The sequence below is a fragment of the Cebus imitator genome, unplaced genomic scaffold (genome assembly GCF_001604975.1).
Source record: "Cebus imitator isolate Cc_AM_T3 unplaced genomic scaffold, Cebus_imitator-1.0 Scaffold48, whole genome shotgun sequence".
Taxonomy (NCBI): Eukaryota; Metazoa; Chordata; class Mammalia; order Primates; family Cebidae; genus Cebus; species Cebus imitator.
This window is the reverse complement of record NW_016107363.1, coordinates 6,612,720-6,632,898: the sequence shown is the minus strand read 5'-3', so window position 1 is coordinate 6,632,898 and position 20,179 is coordinate 6,612,720. Positions and strand designations below refer to the sequence as shown.

Sequence of the window (20,179 nt, the reverse complement as noted above, 5' to 3'; positions counted from 1 at the left end):
TACAGGCACGCACCATCATGCCCAGCTAATTTTTTTTGTACTTTTAGTAGAGACGAGGTTTCGCCTTGTTGACCAGGATGGTCTCGATCTCTTGACCTTGTGATCCACCCGCCTCGGCCTCCCAAAGTGCTGGGATTATAGGTGTGAGCCACCGCGCCCGGCCCACAGTGGGATTTTGAGAAAAGAATTGAGGAAGGAGATCTCTGCTGACTTAACTGTCCTGTGCAAGGCAACCCTTTGCCCACCAACCCAGGCAGAACCAGCACATCCATTTATGAACGAATGTGTTCAATAAACAGATGTTGGGTCACCACTAGGTGCCAGGAACTGGGGTGCAGTGGTGAGCAACACAGACAAGGCCACATCCTTATGGGGCTTACACTAAAGATTCCCTTCCCACTGCAGCTCCTAAATTGGTGATAATACAGTGCAGTGTGGAGAGCACTGGCTAGAATCAGACAGCCCATACCACCGCTTATAACTGTGATCTTGAGCAAATAACTTTGCCTCTCTGTGCTTTGGTTTCTTTTTTGTTTTAGGCAGAGTCTCATTCTGTTGCGCAGGCTGGAGTGCAGTGTTATGATCTCGGCTCACTGCAACCTCTGCCTCCCGGGTTCAAGCAATTCTCCTGCTTCAGCCTCCCAAGTAGCTGGAACTACAGGTGTGCGCCACCACACCTGGCTAATTTTTGTATTTTTAGTAGAGACCAGGTTTCACCATGTTGGCCAGGCTGGTCTTGAACTCCTGGCCTCAAGTGATTTGCCTACCTTGGCCTCCCAAAGGGCTGGAATTATAGGCATGAGTCACAGCGCCTAGCCTGTGCCTCAGTTTCCACCTCTAAAATGGCGATGATCATAGTAATAGCCATCTCAGGATTGTGTGAGGGTTACATGAGATAATATGTGTAAAATACTTTGCTCAGTGCCTGGTACAAAGTAAGTCTTTTCAGGTCGACCTAGATAGGACACCTACTATGTGCTGGGAGTCACAAGGGACAATGAGAGCGGGTCCTGTCTTTGGGGAGTGCTTGACATAGGAGATATTGAGAAAAGGAGATGCTAGATACAAATTTGCAGGTGGAGCATAGTGGCTCAAGCCTGTAATCCCAGCACTTTGGGAGGCCGAGGTGGGCAGATTGCCTGAGGTCAGGAGTTCAAGATCAGCTTGGCCAACATGGTGAAACCCCATCTCCACTAAAAATACAAAAATTAGCCGGGGTGGTGGTGGACGCTATAATCCCAACTACTCGGGAGGCTGAGGCAGGAGAATCACTTGAACCTGGGAGGCAGAGGTTGCAGTGAGCCAAGATCACGCCACTACACTCCAGCCTGGGCGACAGAGTGAGACTCCGTCTCAATAAATACATTATAATATAATATAATTTAAAAAATAAATTTGTAGAATGAGTCGGGCGCAGTTGGTCACGTCTGTAATCCCAACACTTTGGGTGGGCGAGGCGGGCAGATCACTTGAGGCCAGGAGTTCGAGACCAGCCTAGCCAACATGGTGAAACCCCGTCTCTACTAAAAATACAGAAGTTAGCTGGGCATGGTGGCCCATAATTTGTAGTCCCAGCTACTCCGCTCCAGTGCACTCCAGCTTGGGCGACAGAGTGAAACTGTCTCAAAAAGCCAACAAAACAATTGTTCAATGAATGAATGAATGCATGAAGAAATGGATGACTATGAAGCACAGTCCAGGGCAGAATAAACACGCCCTAAACAGCACCCTAAGCAAATTGCATACACCGCTTTCCCGGAGTGGACACCAGAGGGCGCCGAGCTCGGCCCCTCTCAGCTCCGGATCAGGATTCGCGCCTGAGTCCTTAGAAAGACGCCGCGCGGTGTCGTCATATCCGCCGGGGCGTCACGCACGGCGGGGCGGGGCGAGGAGAGCCAAACGTAAAGTCACCATGAGTTTCCCAGGCCCAGCTCTTTCTGCTGCCGGTGAGCCCCAAGCCTTGGCGGGTGCTTACGGGGAATAGGAGACTGGGCAGGCGTCAGGCTAGTCCGACGGACACTGGGTAGGTAGAAGCCCTCCAGAGAGCGGTTGTTGTACGGGCGCCGTCTCTGTCGGCCCCGCAGGCAGCGCATGCGCGGGGCGGGCAGCGCGGCCTTGGCTGCTGGTCCGCTTCAGGCCCGGGTGTCGGAGGCCTCCATACAGCGCCGCGTAGGGTCTCGACCGCAGAGGGTGGCTGCTAGGCCCGGGCGGGACCTCGAAACCGTGTCCTGTGCGCGCTTCATGCTCCCAGCGCGAGGTGAGAGCTGAGTGGTGGTGGTTGAAAAAAACTGAAAGCCGCCCAAGTGCTCAACAGTAGGGAAATTGAGGTTTTTAAAGTGATTAATTAATTTAGTCCAAAAACTGTACGTTGCACGCCCACTGTGCACGACCCGTGTTTTAGCGCCAACAGCAGTGAACTAGACAGCAAGATTCTGGAAGTCGACTTTCTGTTGGGGTGGGGGAGGGAAGTACAGATAAAGATAAACGAGTTACGTAATTGTTGTAGAAAAAGGCTGTGAAGAAGAAAGGGACGGGGCATGGGGATGAGGTGCGGTGTTAGCCGAGAAGGGTACTGGTCCAAAGGGAGTGAGATTTGAGCTAAGCCAAAAAGGAGGCAGGGGTGTGAGCCAGGTGGCTCTCTGGAGGAAGAGCATTCCCGGCGTGGGGAAAAGCTAGAGCCGAGGCCCAGGGGCGGGAGCGAGACTGGCGCGTGAGAAAGGGCTAGGCTAGGCCTGTGTGGTGGTGGGGATTGAGTGGAGGGAGAATGGCAGGGCGTGAGGTCAGAGCTGTGGAGGGAGCAGCCCTGTGGATCAGGCAGTGCCATGCAGGCTGCTCTAAGGACTTTGGCCTTACTCTGGGCAAAACGGGAACCTTAGCAAGGTTTTGAGCAGAGGAATGATGTAGTTTGAGTAGATGTTAATAGACTCACTGGCTGCCGTAGAGATGGAGAGTAGGGGGAATCAGTTTAGCAGCATCCCTGCAGCCTCTGTAAAAGACTGACTTTAGGCCGGGTGCGGTGGCTCACGCCTGTAATCCCAGCACTTCAGAAGGCCGAGGCCAGCGGATCACTTGAAGCCAGGAGTTCGAGACCAGCCTGAGCCAACATGGTGAAACTCCATTACAAAAGTTAGCTGGACATAGTGACGTACGCCTGTAATCCCAGCTACTCGGGAAGCTAAGGCATGAAAATTGCTTCACCTCAAGAGCAGAGGTTGCAGTGACCCGAGATGGCATCACTGTCGCCTGGGCGACAGAGTGAGACTCCACCTCAAAACAAACGAACAAAAAGCCAGACTTTATCCCAGCACTTTGGGAGGTCAAGGCGGGTGGATCACGAGGTCAGGAGTTCAAGACCAACATGGCCAACATGGTGAAACCTCGTCTCTACTGAAAATACAAAAATTAGCCGGGCATAGTGGCACACACCTGGAATCCCAGCTACTCGGGAGGCTGAGGCAGGAGAATCGTTTGAATCTGGGAGGCGGAGGTTGCAGTGAGCCGTGATTGCACCACTGCATTCCATCCTCGGCGACAGAGTGAGACTCCATCTCAAAACAAAACTACTTAAAAGGTGACGATGACAGTGACTTCGTGAGCCCACATCTATGGAGAGTCTGGTGAATATATTTAATACCAGTCTGTGCAGAAGAGTTTCCCAGGCATCCTCTCCTTTAATCTCAGAACAGCCTCCAGAGGACAATGCTGTCACTTTAATTGCAAAAAATATGTAACAAAATTTATCGTAAGTGGCATTAAGTATATTCACAACGCTGTTCAGCCGTCACCACTATCCATCTCATGAATGCTCCATGAGTCTTCATTTTACTGGCTTCTAAGCCCCTGGCATAATTTCACTCCCCTACTTTGGCAGCCAGCTCCATCAAAGCAGTTAGTAACACTAAAAAACAGTTAGGTGCCAAGCAATGAAAGAAACAGATGAGGTTTCTGTTCTCCCTGCCCTACTCAGGGGACACTCTAGTGATTGGGAAAGAAGCATCAGATAACTATTACTGCTGTCCTGAAACCAAGGATTCTTTTGAATATACAGGCCTACCACTATCACTTTTCCCTCATTTGAATACCTGCTTTTTATCATAGTATAATAGTGGTTTTGGTTTGTTAGTTTGTTTTGGAGACAGGGCCATGCTCTGTCACCCAGGCTGGAGTGCAGTGGTACAATCACAGTGCACTGTGGCCTTAACCTTTCAGACTCAAGCTGTCCTCCCACCTCAGCCCCTGGAGTAGCTGGGACTACAGGCACACACTACCATGCCTGGCTAATTTAAAAAAATTTTTTAGAGACAGGGTCTCATTATGTTTCCCAGGCTGGTCTCAAACTCCTGGCCCCATAAACTGTTGGGATTATAGGCATGAGCACCACTCCAGGCCCCAAAGTATTCATGTTTGTTGAATGGATTAGTAGATGTAGCTCCTTGATCCTGACTTCTTTTCTCCAGAGGTCATCATCTGGGAGTGCTTAGAACTCGGTCTAGCCCAGAATGGTTTTGGAAATGCTGGTCCGTAGCTCTGTGACCTTGGATCAGTCCCTTTCCTTGACTGGGCCTCAGTTTCCTGGTCCCTATAGTGGGTGATCCATATATTAAACAAATAGGCAGTGTTAAGAGATTGCATAGCATGGGGACTTAATTTAGAGCAGGGTGTCAGAAAAGACCTCCATGAAGAGGTGAAATTTAAACTAAAAGTTGAAAGATGAGTAGGACCCGTCCATGGGGAGAGCAAGGTTGATGTGGAGCCAAGGAGAGGAACAGTCTACAAAGAGGTCAGTATGTTGTACCTTCTTGAAAGTTCAGACCTTTTAGAAGCTGCGTTGAGTGCCCATTCCAGGAATTCCTCTTCTCAAGCCCTGTGCTGTTTATGCTCTGTCTTTCATGGATGGTCCTGCCCAGACCTGGCTTTTGGACTGAAAGCAGGCAGACCCAGGATGGGAGGAGATGGCAGAACAGCCACCCCTCATTCTTCTGTTTGTGTTCTGTGTTGACGGAGAGTAAACGAGAAGAGGACCTTCAAGTCTTAGATTTTACTCCTTTTCTTTTCCTTTGGATTAAGAGGCATCGTAACAGAGGTCTTGAGCAGGCTCAGGAGTGGTTGGAATCTCTGGGTACCCTTGGGCAGATGTTACCTGTGTTTACTAAACCTCTGTGTTCTCTTCTTGAAAGTGGGAATAATAATATCTCTTACCTCAGAAGCGTTTTGAAGACAGAAGCTAAGGCATGTGAAATGTTTATTAGCACAGAGCTGGGTGCTCAGTAAGAAAAATTGTTAGCCAAAGTTATGTTACTAGGTTTTAAGTAAGAGTACAGTGATTTGGCATATACAGAATATAAAAACTTGTATTCATATGGGTAACCTTAGTTTGACCAGAATTAGATGAGTTACTGCAATCAGAAGTCTTAAAAACCAAGCAGTATGCCAGGCGCGATGGCTCATGCCTGTAATCCCAGCACTTTGGGAGGCTGAGGTGGCCAGATCACAAGGTCAGGAGTTCAAGACTAGCCTGGCCAATATGGTGAAATCCTGTCGACTAAAAATACAAAAAAATCAGTTGGGTATTGTGGCACATGCCTGTAATCCCAGCTACTCAGGAGGCTGAGCCAGGAGAATTGCTTGAACCTTGGAAGCAGAGGCTGCAGTGAGCCAAGATCGTGCCACTGCACTCCAGCCTGGGCGACAGAACGAGACTCCATCTTAAAACAAAACAGGAAGGTGGGGTGTGGTGGCTCACACTGGTACTCCCAGCATTTTGGCAGGCTGAGGTGGGCAGATTGCTTGAGCCCATGGATTTGAGACCAGGCTGGACGACATAGTGAAACCCTGTCTCTGCAAAAAATAGAAAAATTCTCTGGATGTGGTGGCATGCATCTATAGTCCCCGCTACTCAGGAGCCTGAGGCTCTGGGATCATCTGAGCCTGGAGAGCCTGAGGTGGAGGCTGCAGTGAACTGTGGTTGTACCACTGCACTCCAGCCTAGGTGACAGGATAAGACCCTGCTTCAAAAAGAAAAAAAAACAAATAGGCCAAATTCTCATCAAAACTGAAAAATAGAATGTGCGTTGGTCATTTCTAGCCCTTTTGACTTACTGTAGGTGTGATCAGCACTGGAAAAGATGCCTGCCCCTGCTGCCACATATGAAAGAGTAGTCTACAAAAACCCTTCCGAGTACCACTACATGAAAGTCTGCCTGTAAGTTTAGTTTCCTAAGTTCTATTTTAGATTACTTTCTAACATGAATCCCAATAGAATGAAATTTAATATGATGTCTTTTTTTTTTCATATTTTTTTTTTTAGAGAATTTCAAGATTGTGGAGTTGGACTGAATGCTGCGCAGTTCAAACAGCTTCTTATTTCAGCCGTGAAGGACCTGTTTGGGGAGGTATGGAATCACTTGGTAGATTGAACATGCCAAAGATCTTTGTAAGAAATTCAGAAAGAATGCTTTTCAAACATTAAAAAAATTTTTTTTAATTGTACAGCTCTGCATTTTTAAATTTTTTCATTTATTGTAATAAACACATTTATATTTCTTTTTTTCCTCTTCATCCTCTCTACCCCCATCCTTCCCAGCCTCTGGTAATCACCAGTCTTTCTATCCTCATGAGATCTACTTTTTTAGCTCTCACATGAGTGAGAAAATGCCTTTCTGTGCATGGCTTACCTAACAAAATGGTCTCCCGTTCTATTCATGTTGCTGCAAATGACAGGATTTCATTCCTTTTTATGGCTGAATAATATTCCATTGTAATACATACCACATTTTCTTTATCCATTTATCCATTGATTGGCACTTAAGTTGATTCTATATTTTGGCTATTGTGAATAGTACTGCAATAAATATGAGAGTGCACATGTCTTTTTGATACTAATTTCCTTTCACTTGGATGTATGCTCGATGGTAGACTTGCTGGATTAAATAGTATTCTATTTTTAGTTCTGTTTTCTTTTTGTTTTCTTGTGTTTGAGATGACGTCTTGCTGTGATGCCTAGGCTGGAGTACAGTGGCATAGTCATGGCTCACTGCAGCCTCAGCACCCAAGCTCAAGTGATTCTCCCACCTCAACATCCCGCATAGCTGGGACCACAGGCATGTGCCACCATGCCCAGCCAATTTTTTTACTAGTAGAGATGAGGTCTCAGTATGTCACCCAGGCTCCTGGCCTCAAGCAGACCTCCTACCTTGTCCCCCCAAAGTGTTGGGATTACAAATGTGAGCCATCACACCTGACCTATTTTTAGTTTTTTGGGAAACCTCCATACTCTTCTCTATAGTGGTTGTAAATTTACATTCCAACCAGTAGTATATGGGGGTTCCCCTAGAGATTATTTTAAAACTGTGTTTGAAGTTGTAGAAGTAGACTTTGAGAAGTGATGAATTTTGATAGGTTTATTCTATTATGCCTTCTGTTTGACAAGGAACATGTTAGACAGATGTTTGTTCTGGCACAGTGCTACTCAAAGTGTGGCCTAGACTGGCAGCCTGCAAACTCTCTGACCATCTTGAAGAGATGAGGAATTTGCAGCAGAATCAGCACACTATCACTTTTAATGAGAAAGTCTCCTTATGGTCTGGGCATTGTGGCACATGCCTGTAATCTCAGTTCTTTTGGGAGGCTAAGGCGGGCAAATCACTTAAGGTCAGGAGTTTTAGACCAGCCTGGCCAACATGGTGAAACCCCCTTCTCTACTAAAAACATAAAAATCAGCTGGGTGTGGTGGTGCACACCTGTAGTCCCAGCTACTTGGAAGGCTGAGGCATGAGAATTGCTTGAACTCCGAAGGTGGAGGTTGCAGTGAGCTGAGATGGCACCACTGCATTCCAGCCTGGGCATCAGAGCAAGACTCCATCTCAAAAAAAAAAAACCAAAAAATTTAAAAAAAAAAAGGCTCCTTATGAAAAAAGAAAAGATGAACTGAACTAAACACTGTGATTAATTATACTATTGGTTTACATTCCGATTGAACTCCCTATTTTGTCATAGGCCCACACTTTAAGCAGATTTGTCTTAGCATTCCTTTGAGAACAGAAGTAGAGTTGGAAGTTGAGAGAAGACAGAGGATGCTCAGGAAATTATTTTCTGATACATCTGTCCATCAAATCAAATGTCCGTCAAATCAAAAGATGCTAAGTACCTCATCAAAATTTAAAACTTATATTTTGCAAAAGACTCTTAGGAGGATGAAAATGGCAGGCACGGTTGCTCACAGCTATAATCCCACCCCTTTTTGAGAGGCCAAGTGGGTGGATCACTTGAGCCCAGGAGTTCCAGACCAGCCTGGATATCTGGTGAAACCTCATCTATACAAAAAATTTAAAAAATTGAGCTGGGCATGGTGGTGTTGCACCTATAGTCCCAGCTAGTTAGGAGGCTGGGGTGGGACGATTGCTTGAGCCCAGGAGCTCCAGGTTGCAGTAAGCTGTGATCACAGCACTGTGGGGGAGAAAAAGGATGAAAAGATGAATTATGGACTGGGGGAAAATAGTTGTAAACCACATATCCAACAAAGGACTAGTGTCTAGAATATATAAATGATTTTGGCCTGGTGCAGTGGCTCAGGCCTGTAATCCCAACACTTTGGGAGGCTAAGGCAGGAAGACTGCTTGAGGCCAGGAGTTTGAGGCTGTGGTGAACTATGATTGCACCACTGCACTGCAGCCTAGCTAACAGAGCAATACCCTATCTCAAAAATAATAATAATAATAATAATAATAGGCGGGGTGTGGTGGCTCTCGCCTGTAATCCCAGCACTTTGGGAGGACGAAGTGGGTGGATCACCTAACGTTGGGTGTTTGAGACCAGCCTGGACAACATGGCAAAACCCCATCTTTTTTTTTCTTTTTTCGGGTGCCAAGTTCATTTCAGTAGCACGGAGCAAAACTCTGTCTCTACTAAAACTATAAAAATTAGCCGAGTGTGGTGGCACACGCCTGTAATCCTAGCTACTTGGGAGGCTGAGGCAGGAGAAGTGCATGAACCTGGGAGACGGAGGATGCAGTGAGCCAAGATTGCACCACTGCACTCCAGCCAGGGTGACAGAGTGAGACTCTTTCAAAAAATAATAATAATAAAGAAGTATCAAAACTCAATAGTAAGAAAACAAATAATCCAATTAGAAAATGGGCAGAAACATTAACAGACATTTCACTAGAGAGGATGTATGGTTGGCAAGCACATGGAAAGATGCTTAGCCATTGGGGAACTGCACGTTAATGACACAATGTGATACCGCTGTGTACCTAGCAGAATGACTGAAATAAAAAATAACAACAGGCCGGGAGCGGTGGCTCACGCCTATAATCCCAGCACTTTGGGAGGCCGAGGCGGGTGGATCACGAGGTCAAGAGATCAAGACCATCCTGGTCAACAAGGTGAAACCCCGTCTCTACTAAAAATACAAAAATTAGCTGGGCATGGTGGTGCGCACCTGTAGTCCCAGCTACTTGGGAGGCTGAGGCAGGAGAATTGCTTGAACCCAGGAGGCAGAGGTTGCAGTAAGCCGAGATTGTGCCATTGCACTCCAGTCTGGGTAACAACAGCGAAACTCCGTCTCCAAAAAAAAAAAACAAAAACAAAAACACTAAATGCTAACAAGAATGCGAAGAAACTGGATCACTCATACATTACAATGGGTATGTAAAATGGTGCAGCCATTCTGGAACATAGTTTGGAAGTATCTTTAGCAAATTGAACATGCATCTGCCATAGAACTCAGCATTGGCACTCCTGGGCATCTATTCCAAAGGAATGAAAACTTAGGTTCACACAAAAGCCTGTACATTGTACATGAATATTCATAGCAGCTTTAATAACAAACTGAAAATACCCCATATATCCTTTAATGGGTGAATAAACTATGGTGCATTCCTGCTATGGAATATACTCAGCAATGAAAACGAATGACCTATTGATAGACACAACAGGGATGAATCTCCAGAGAATTATGCTAAATGAAAAAAAAAAGCATATGTAATGTAACAAAACATTACATACTGGGTGTTTCCATTTATAGAAGACTCTTGAAATAAAATAATTATATAGTCTGGAGAAAGGTTAGTGGTTGCTGGGGTGAGGAGTAGGGCAAGAAGAGTGGGTGTGGCTGTAAAGGGTAGACTAGGGAGTCTTATGGTGGTACAATTCTTTTATTATGACCTATGTGGGAAAATTACATATAGCCACACACAGGTATAAATATGAGTACATGCATAATTGGTGAAATCTCAGCCTCTGGATTTTACCAATACCAGTTTTCTAGTTTTGCTACTGTACTATAGTTATGCGAGGCGTTGACATTGTGGGAGGCTGGATGAAGAGTGCATGTACCTCCTTGTACATTTCTTTGCGATCTCTTGTGAATCTGTAATTTTTTAAAATACAAAATTTAAAAAATCCCTGTGTGTACCTGTATGTCAGTTAGAAAACTTTGTCCTGGGATTTATATAGCTGCGAACAAACAGACATGGCCTCTGCTGCGTGGACTGATGGTCTTGGTTCTTGTAGTAGGAAAACATGTTAGGCAATTAGTGACAAGAATGAAGAGAATTATGAAAGAGGAAGTATGGTGTCCTGTACAAGAAAGAACATAGCAAGCTGACTGTCTCATCTTAAAGATCAGTCAAGGAACAATTTAAATGAAGGCTTAAAGGATGAGGGACTGATTATCAGCCATATGAAGAGGTGTAGGCAGAACATTCTAGGCAGGGGAAGCTGTAATCAAATAGGCAACTCAAAGCACCAGCACCATTAAATACAGCTGTTGTGGAGAATAAAAGCTAAACATTCAGTGTTTGTCAAAACTTGACAAGCATTCAAGAATAATGGTGATAACAGCCTGCTAATAGTATTATTCCATATGCAGGTTGATGCCGCCTTGCCTTTGGACATCCTATGCTATGAGGAGAAGACGTTGTCAGCCATCTTGAGAATATGTAGCAGGTATGACAGAGAGTGGGACATTTCTAGTATAACAAGGCAGAGAGACTGATGGAGAATTAGAGCAAAAATTCTTTCTTCTGAGAATGAGAAGAATATTGTCATTGTAAACTGAGCAGCTTTTGGGAATTTAAACTGGAGTGAATATGAACATTCATCCACCAGAAACTTGTACTCTAGAGAGAGCAAAACTTATGCTTTGGTTACAGCTGTAGTTTCACATTGATGATTATAGTTGCAAAGTCCGAAGTGAATATTTCAGAAACCTTTAGTTGAGATTCATTTGGTTTTCTGCCTGTGATATACTGTGTATTTTCTTGATCTTTCTGCAGTGGTCTTGTCAAATTGTGGAGCTCTTTGACCTTGTTAGGATCCTATAAAGGCAAAAAATGTGCTTTCCGGGTGATTCAGGTAAAGACTGTTCCCTCACATATTCCAAACAAGACTGATGATGGCTCAATCGCTTATTAATATACATAGCTCGTTTTTGTGCTTGCATAAATGTAATATGGTTAACATGATCTAAGTAGGGGAAAATAAAGGACTTGATTGTTTTTAAAAATGTGAGACACAGCACTTAAGATTTTAAAGCCTGTGGGAGATTGTTCTGGGATAAAAGTTGCTGCTCTAGTTAAGTCTTATTTTTCATTTAACACTTAGTGCTTTGGGTGTTATATATTGGTATGCTCCTTTTGAGATATGACTACTTGTTATCGAAGGCTTTCTCTTGGGATGCTCTTTAAAATGCTCCTGCATTCACTTTGTTTATCCTGTAAAACTGGACATGTTTCCACATTGCCCTGTACTTCAGTGCAGTTTCTCTTGATGTCTTAACCTTTTTCTTTCTCTTGTAGGTTTCTCCATTCCTCCTGGCGTTATCTGGTAATAGTAGGGAACTAGTATTGGATTGAAGGAGTAGTCTTCTATTTTGGAAACATTCCTCTACTCTCAGATTTATTTTTTGGTGCCTGCATGTTTGAAGACTGAAGCAGGCTAAAAGCTCTTGATGAAATTTGAGGGTGCTGAAGATGTTCCCACTAATTTCCAGCCATCACCTTTGGTGGGGTGGGCTCTGGAGGAGAGTCTGCCTGAACCTCCCGGTGCTGACCCTGCAGCACTTTCAGCGTATGCACATCAGAGTTGGAGACCGTGCTGAACTTAGGAGGGCCTTCACACAGACGGATGTGGCTACCTTCTCAGAGTTAACAGGGGATGTCAATCCTTTGCATCTAAATGAAGACTTTGCAAAACACACCAAGTTTGGAAATACAATTGTACATGGAGTTTTGATCAATGGACTTATCTCAGCTCTCCTGGGAACTAAAATGCCAGGGCCAGGCTGTGTATTTCTTTCCCAGGAAATTAGCTTTCCAGCCCCTTTATATATTGGAGAAGTTGTTTTAGCTTCTGCAGAAGTGAAAAAGCTAAAGCGGTTCATTGCTGTTATTGCAGTGTCATGTTCAGTAGTAGAAAGTAAAAAGACTGTTATGGAAGGCTGGGTTAAAGTTATGGTTCCAGAAGCTTCTAAATCCTGAAATACGTGTTTACAGATGCAACCTCAAACACCAATGCTGTTATTATAGAGCCTTTGGGGAAATGGATTGCTGCTCTTCACCAAAGAATGGTTGATAGGCCCAGAAGCCCATTCTAGTTAGGGGAAGGGAACAGATAGAGGGCTGTTCAAATGCCCACTTTCTAGTTTGGCCTTATGCAAGAGTGTATGCAGGAATTCTCTCCCTGTTTTTTTTTTTTTTTTTTTTTTTTGAAATTCAAGAAATAGGCTATGCACGGTGACTCCTAACTGTAATCCTAGCACTTTGGGAGGCTGAGGCAGATGGATCACTTGAGGTCAGCAGTCCAAGACCAGCCTGGCCAACATGGTGAGACCTCATCTCTACAAAAAGAAAATGTAAAAATTAGCAGTGCTTGGTGGCTTGGGCCTGTAGTCCCAGCTGCTCGGGAGACTGAGGTGGGAGAATTGCTTGGGCCCAAGAGCTGGAGGTTACAATGAGAAGCTGAGATCGCACCTCTGCACTGCAGCCTGGGTGACAGAGCAAGACCCTGTCTCAAAAAAAAAAAGTATTGGGAAGGTTACTTACCTAAAGACTCTACTTTTAAGTCAGGTGTGGTGGCGTACACTTATAATCCCAGCACTTTGGGAGGCCGTGGTAGGCGAATCACTTGAGGTCAGAAGCTCAAGACTAGCCTGGTCAACATGTGAAACCCCATTTCCACTAAAAATACAAAAATTAGCTGGGCGTGGTGGCAGGCACCCAGCTACTTGGGAGGCTGAAGCAGGAAAATTGTTTTAACCTGGGAGGTTGCAGTGAGCTGAAATCATGCCACTGCACTTCAGTCTGGATGACAGAGCAAAACTCCATCTCAAAAGAAAAAGATTCTACTTTTAGGAATTCAGACCTAGATAGATTTGCATTTGGATAACAAAACCCTTCCTATATCTGTGTAGAAGCAGCTTCTCACTGAATTTCAACTGTGTATCGATTACTAAAGACAAAAATAGAAGTTGGATCATCTTTGAACACCTACCTTTTATCAGTGAATATCCTTAGACCCTGCTCTTCAGTAGTTACTGAGTCAGAGTTTATTGTAATTTGTTATTTACACCAAGGTGGCATCTTGCTCTGCCTTCTGTGAGACTTGCGTTTCAGGGAAGGGGCGTATGTGCGCCCTTGGTCTCAGTTATATGCACTGCCTGATCTATGGTAACACCTGCCACGTGGGATAATTGGGGGAGATAATAGATGGAGTTAAGCACAGGGCCCAGCCTGTCAGCAGCAGCTACTATTACTGTTGCCCATTTCCCCTGCAATGGAGGTGAGAGGTTTTCCTGAGTTTGAAGCTGACTGGCCCACAGTTAAAAACGTCTTTCAGGGTGTCAACCAACCTCTACTAGTGTTCTTAAGTGCAGTTTCTGTTTTAAAAGTTAAGATTATTCCTTGAACGGGCCGGGCGCGGTGGCTCAAGCCTGTAATCCCAGCACTTTGGGAGGCCGAGGCGGGTGGATCACAAGGTCAAGAGATCGAGACCATCCTGGTCAACATGGTGAAACCCCGTCTCTACTAAAAATACAAAAAATTAGCTGGGCATCGTGGCGCGTGCCTGTAGTCCCAGCTACTCAGGAGGCTGAGGCAGGAGAATTGCCTGAACCCAGGAGGTGGAGGTTGCGGTGAGCCGAGATCGCGCCATTGCACTCCAGCCTGGGTAACAAGAGCGAAACTCTGTCTCAAAAAAAAAAAAAGATTATTCCTTGAAAACGTGGATCTACCTCTCATTATATAAATAATACATGCTTATTTAAAAAATATATATATTAAGACCATGGATGCCAAATTCTTAAGACTTTTCGGGTGGGTTTTTGAAGGGGAAACGTGCCTAACATGTTAGTACTAAATGGCCATCCCAACACAGCCAACACTTTTGTTTTCCATTTTTAAATAACATTGAGACATAATTCACATACCATGAAATTCACCTTTTTATAGTGTACAGATCAGTTTTCAGTATATCCACAAAGTTGTACAGCCATCACCAAAGCAATTTTTCATGTAACTCTTCTCATCCCCAAAAGAAACCCCCATTAGCAGTCAATCCATTTCTCTCCTCCAGTCCTAGGGAATCACCAGGCTCCATTCTCTTTATGGATTTCCCTGTTCTGGACATTTCATATAAGTTCATACAATATGTGGTCCTTTGGAACTGGCTTCTTTGATACAGCGTGTTTTCAGGGTTCATGTTACAGCATGTATGAGTACCTCATTCTATTTTATGGCTGAATAATCCATTGTATTTACCCATCCATCAATTGATATTTGTATTATTTCTGCTTTTTGGTTAAGAATAATGCTATGAACATTATAGAAGAGGTTTTGGGGCCAGGCGTGGTGGCTCACGCCTGTAATCCCAGCACTTTTGGAGGCCACGGCGGGTGTATAATGAGGTCAGGAGATCGAGACCATCCTGGCCATGGTGAAACACCGTCTCTACTAAAATGCAAAAAATTAGCTGGGTGTGGTGGCACACACCGGTAGTCCCAGCTACTCAGGAGGCTGAGGCAGGGGAATCCCCTGAATCCGGGAGACGGGAGGTTGCAGTGAGCCAAGATTGTGCCATTGCACTCCAGCCTGGCGAAAGAGCAAGATTCCATCTAAAAAAAAAAAGGTGTGCACGTTTTCAATTCTCTGTAGGAGTGGAATTGCTGGGTCATGTAACTTTAAAGAATTGTCAGATTGTTTTTCAGATTACTATTGGGTGTGAGGTGGTATCTCGTAGTTATGATTTTCATTTCTCTATTGTCAGCCAGCACATTCAAGACAATCTACGACAGAATTTTTTATTTTAATTTTTACCAAGAGAGCTGCTTAACAGACAGCTAGAAAGAATTATCCTAGTCGCTAGAGGGCAGTGCTGTGTATAAAGTTAGTACTTTAAAACTGGGAAGATAAGACCAAAATCAGTGTGAAGAGAAAAGATACCACAGCATATGCAGGCCGAGATCCACCTAAAGAAGACTTATTTGAAGATGAATCACTAGACATGCTGAAAATGTGTTCAAATGGCAAGACAAAATAGGGATTATGAGGTACAAATATATGGACTTGAGGCCAAGACTGCTTGCTCCTGCAGAACTCATTCCGTGGGATTTAGCAGCAGTCTTAAAATTGGGTCCGTAACTGGATTGGGAAGTGATCATTGATACTGATAGCCACCATTTTTTCAATGCCCGATAAGCTGATTTTCTACATTAATCCTTGAAACAACTTTGTGAAGTTAATGGTTACCCTGTTTGTAAGTCAGATAACTGACTTGACCAAGGTTGTACAGTGAATAAGCAGTACATCTGGGATTCAAACTTGGGCCTGCTTGGCTCCAAAGCCTTTCTTTTTTCCATCATTCTATGGGTCTTAGGTTCCTATAGAGGCCAAGGGGAAAATTATCCTTTGCCCTCTGAAGGTTCATTGAAAAACCAATGGAGAAAAGGCATACAAATATTAACTTGCATGTGGGGGAGACCCACAGAGTGATTACCCCCCAAGCCCCTACCCAATAGGCTTTAGAAGCTTAAATACCACCTTAAGGTTACAGAAAGTTTGGGCTCGGATCACAGCAAAACAGGTTCTAGGAGCAAGAGAAGAGGAAGCCTGACTAGCAAAAGTGGTCTTGTTATGTAAATGAAGCCCCACAGGTGGCAGCCCTCAAAAGAATAGATGGTAAATGTTTTTGAGACAGTTTCACTCATTGCCCAGGCTGGATTACAATTCCATGGTCTCGGCTCAAGCAGTTCTCCTGCCTCAGCCTCCCAAGTAGGTAGGATTACAGGCGCCAGGCACCCTGCCCGGCTGATTTTTGTATTTTTAGTAGGGATGGGGTTTCACCATGTTGCCCAGGCTGGTCAATCAGGTGATCTGCCGAACTCGGCCTCCCAAAGTACTGGGATTACAGGCGTGAGTCACCGCGCCTGGCAGGTTTCACCGAGATCCAGACAAGGAAAGGCCTGGCTGCATCAAGCAGATTGTCTGCAAATGCAAGTTTCCCCCACAAAAGGCAGCTTTGCAGGGCTACTTCTGTTGGCTCTATGAACAGTCATCTCAAAATAACAGCATCTTATATGGCATTAAAGTAATTGGAATAATTCTATAGCAATCATTTTGCTTTCTGAACGTTCTAGATCTTATTCCCTGCTAGAGTTGTAGCATTTTCCTAATACCATTAGTTGAAAGTCTTCCACTCATGCACATCACCTACCCTTTTTCTAAGATTATTTGTCTTCACTGCAGAATTGCTTAAGGGTTAGCCTAAAGATGAGAAGTATAGGTTGGGGAAGGGATGTCAGATCTGAATGATAGTTGATTTCTACTGTGTAACTTTTAAAAGTAGCTTTTCGGTGTAAGCATTTCCACTGTTTTTTTGTTTGTTTGTTTTCTGAGATGGAGTCTCACTCCGGCAGGCTGGAGTTGCAGTGGTACAATCACTGCAGCCCTTCCTGGACTTATACAATCCTGCCTCAGCCTCCTGTATAGCAGGGACTGCAGGTGCACAACACCATGTCTGGCTTATTTTTTTATTTTTTTGCAGAGATGAAGTCTCACTTTGTTGCCCAAGCTAGACTCAAACTCCTGGGCTCAAGCAGTCCTCCCACCTTGACTTCCCAAAGTGCTGGGATTATAGGCATCAGCCACTGTGTTCGGCCTTCATGTTCACTTTTTAAAAATGTATTCAATTTTTGTAGAGATGGGGGTCTGACTGTGTTGCCCAGGCTGGTCTTGAACGACTGGTCTCAAGCGATACTCCTGCCTTGGCCTCCCAAAGTGCTGGAATGAGCCTCTGCATACAGATTTCCGCATTTTTATATTCCCTAAGAATCATGGTCTTTGAAATCTATAAATTAATAAAAGTTGGAACAGAGAAGTCGACAAGAAGTTATCAGTACTTCTCTTTAAATAATAACGTCATTTTTATCCAGAGCCAAGATTCTCAAACCACTCATGTTTTGTTAAAGCTGGCTATAAGGACAACTCGTTGCTTGGCTTTCTCATTCTGAGTCTATGACTCTTTCAATGAAAGCTTGAGTGACCCTCAAATTAGGAAATCCTCTCCCAGATAATTGAGAAGTGACCTTGACTATACCAGGTCACATTTGGAAGTGAGTACAAAAGTCATGACTAAAATAGGCCAAGTTAAGGCTGGGCACAGTGGCTCACGCCTACAATCCCAGCACTTTGGGAGGCCAAGGTAGGTGGATCACAAGGTCAGGAGTTTGAGACCAGCCTGACCAACATAGTGAAACCCTGTCTCTACTGAAAATATAAAAATTAGCTGGGCATGGTGGTGAAAGCCTGTAGCCTCAGCTACTCGGGAGGCTGAGGCAGGAGAATTGCTTGAACCTGGGAGGCGGAGGTTGCAGTGAGCAAAGATCATGCCACTGCCCTCCAACCTGAGCAACAGGACCACAACAGCAGCGAGACTCTGTGTTAAAATAAAATAAAATAAAATAAAATAAAATAAAATAAAATAAAATAAAATAAATAGGCCAAGTTGTCCTAGCACTTTCTATATAGGGGCATTATGCGACTGCAAATTATGTGATGTTTAATTGTCACAGAAAGAGATACCCATTTTAAGCACTTTTAGCCTAATGTACTGGAAAATTGCTTAATGGATTTTTAGATTCTATTAGAAACATTTCCATGCTAGTGAAATGCCACTCATTTCTTTTTCTGAACAGCAAATCTTGAGTAGCAATGGGAAGAAAGCCTGGCAACAGACACCGTTTGTCTTGTGGACCTGACGTGCGTATTCACCTAGAAAAAGAAGAAATTGCTAAATGCACACTGATACCTCTTAGGTAACCACAGGTTTTCATTTTGTGCTGAACTATTAGTCATTTTTCCTTTATGATTTTAGAGTATGATTCAGTGACCAATTTATTCCTAAAGAAAATTGCTATTACATACATCCATTAAGTTTTTATATTAAAACATTTTCTACCAAGGGATGACTGTCACTGAGCAACTGTGCCAATGTGAATGCCTCATGTGTCAACATAGCTTATTACCTAGCTCTGTCTGAGCAGGATGGGAGTGCTGCCAAATTAGTCTTGGTCCACAGGTATCTCCAGGGTCTCAGATGTTTCACCTCCTTTGTTCTTATCTTTGCTTTTATTTAGGCTTACAAACACAGCAGATAAATGAATTCTCAGCATCTTCAGAGAAATTGTGGGTTAGAGTAGAATCACCAGCTAGAAGAAACCATTTAAATTCAAAATCATAAGGAACCCAGAACCAATGTTAATGCTACATAAATACAACAAGATTAATCGGAGGCCCCACAGTTCATTCCTAAGGTGGTTCTTAGCTATAAAGCAATTCAAATGACCTTCTTATAAACCCTGGGCGAAAGTCCCTGTGATGAGGTGGAAAATAACACGTAAAGGAAATAAGAATGACTGTGGCTTGAGTTTTGTTTTAGATCCAGTTCATGAATATTTAAAAAAATAAAAGCATTTTGAGTTGGGAGGCCATGCTGCTTAGGAAACACTGAGTTTTTCACAAGCTTCTATGATTTGATTTCGTAGAGTAGCTGCCAAGCCTAGGAGCATCCTCACTAAAATTCATTATCTTCAGTCAATCTGGGCAAACATCAAGTTGTTAGACAAACAACCTGTGGGCCATCTAAACATTTGGCAACAGTGGAAAAATATATATATATATATTTGCTAGCCCTGAGTAGTTGTGTGTGTGGCAAAAGCTGAGAAAGCTGAGGTTCCCTCATTCCTCTAGCTTTAGGCAGCCTGAGACTATAGAAACAAAATTGATTTAATTCAGATCAGCTCCAGCCTTGTCCCCAGGTTCAGCCTGAGCCATTTCTTTCCCTCCCTCCCTTCTTCTTTCCCTCCCTCCCTTCTTCTCTCCCTCCCTCCCTCCCTTTCTCTCTCTCTCTCTCTCTCTCTTTTCTCTCTCTCTCATCCAGGCTGGAGTGCAGTGGTGGGATCACAGCTTACTGCAGCCTCGACCTCCCTGTGCTCATGTGATCCTCCTACCTCAGCGTCCTGAGTAGCTGGGATCACAGGCACGTGCCACCATACCCAGCTAATTTTTTGACTTTTTGTAGAGACAGGAATCTCACTATGTTGCCTAGGCTGGTCTCAAACCCCTGGGCTCAAGCGATCTGCCTGTCTTGGCCTCCCAAAGTGCTGGGATTATAGTCATGAGCCACCATGCCCAGTCAGGTCTTAGCCATTTCAAACGCCAAATGGATATTGAGGCTGTCCTGGGGTTTGAAACCTGGTTCCGCATGGATCAGGAATCCAGTTTAAGTCTAGTATCCTCAGAGAATCACTGACAAGACACTGATTTGGATAGATAAAAATAAATCATGAGGCTCACCACAATATTTTAAGGGCCTCACTTCCCAGAAGAATTCGCAGAGAAAGGGAAAGGGTAGACTGAAAGCTTGTCTCTGGCTTCACTCCATCAAATACCTGATTTCTCACTTTCAGTTTCCTTTCCTTAGAAAGGAAAACTAGACAAGGTTGTTATTTCATGACCTTTGCAACTCTGACCTTCAATTCTAATTCCTTTTCTGTTCACTTCCCTTCCGGGGAGAAAAGTATTTGAATTCCTTTCCATAGAACAACTTTTCTCTCCCTGTATGGTTCATCTGCTGATTTCCTTAATTTTTAACTTTAATTTTTTTTTTTTTTTTTTTTTTTTTTTTT

At 44.1% G+C, this 20,179-nt stretch overlaps 2 protein-coding genes across 6 annotated transcripts; both read left to right on the top strand.

The window, feature by feature from the left end:
- Positions 1 to 1,860: 1,860 nt before the first annotated feature.
- Positions 1,861 to 12,704, top strand: RPP14 (ribonuclease P/MRP subunit p14). 5 transcript variants are annotated; one of them, XM_017527447.2, is made up of 6 exons: positions 1,861 to 1,946; positions 6,105 to 6,202; positions 6,308 to 6,392; positions 10,871 to 10,947; positions 11,277 to 11,355; positions 11,799 to 12,703. In XM_017527447.2, the coding sequence occupies exons 2-6, from the start codon at positions 6,126 to 6,128 to the stop codon at positions 11,853 to 11,855; spliced, it is 375 nt and encodes a 124-aa protein (XP_017382936.1). In that variant the 5' UTR covers positions 1,861 to 1,946; positions 6,105 to 6,125; the 3' UTR covers positions 11,856 to 12,703. The 5 variants fall into 5 exon arrangements, with proteins under 5 accessions (XP_017382936.1, XP_017382930.2, XP_037594018.1 ...); XM_017527441.2 differs by having other exon boundaries at positions 1,874 to 2,023; positions 11,799 to 12,704; XM_037738090.1 differs by having other exon boundaries at positions 1,875 to 1,946; positions 6,086 to 6,202; positions 11,799 to 12,704.
- HTD2 (hydroxyacyl-thioester dehydratase type 2) lies at positions 1,887 to 12,714 on the top strand. Its single transcript, XM_037738089.1, has 6 exons — positions 1,887 to 2,023; positions 6,105 to 6,202; positions 6,308 to 6,392; positions 10,871 to 10,947; positions 11,277 to 11,355; positions 11,799 to 12,714. The coding sequence occupies exon 6, from the start codon at positions 11,973 to 11,975 to the stop codon at positions 12,477 to 12,479; it is 507 nt and encodes a 168-aa protein (XP_037594017.1). The 5' UTR covers positions 1,887 to 2,023; positions 6,105 to 6,202; positions 6,308 to 6,392; positions 10,871 to 10,947; positions 11,277 to 11,355; positions 11,799 to 11,972; the 3' UTR covers positions 12,480 to 12,714.
- Positions 12,715 to 20,179: the final 7,465 nt, after the last annotated feature.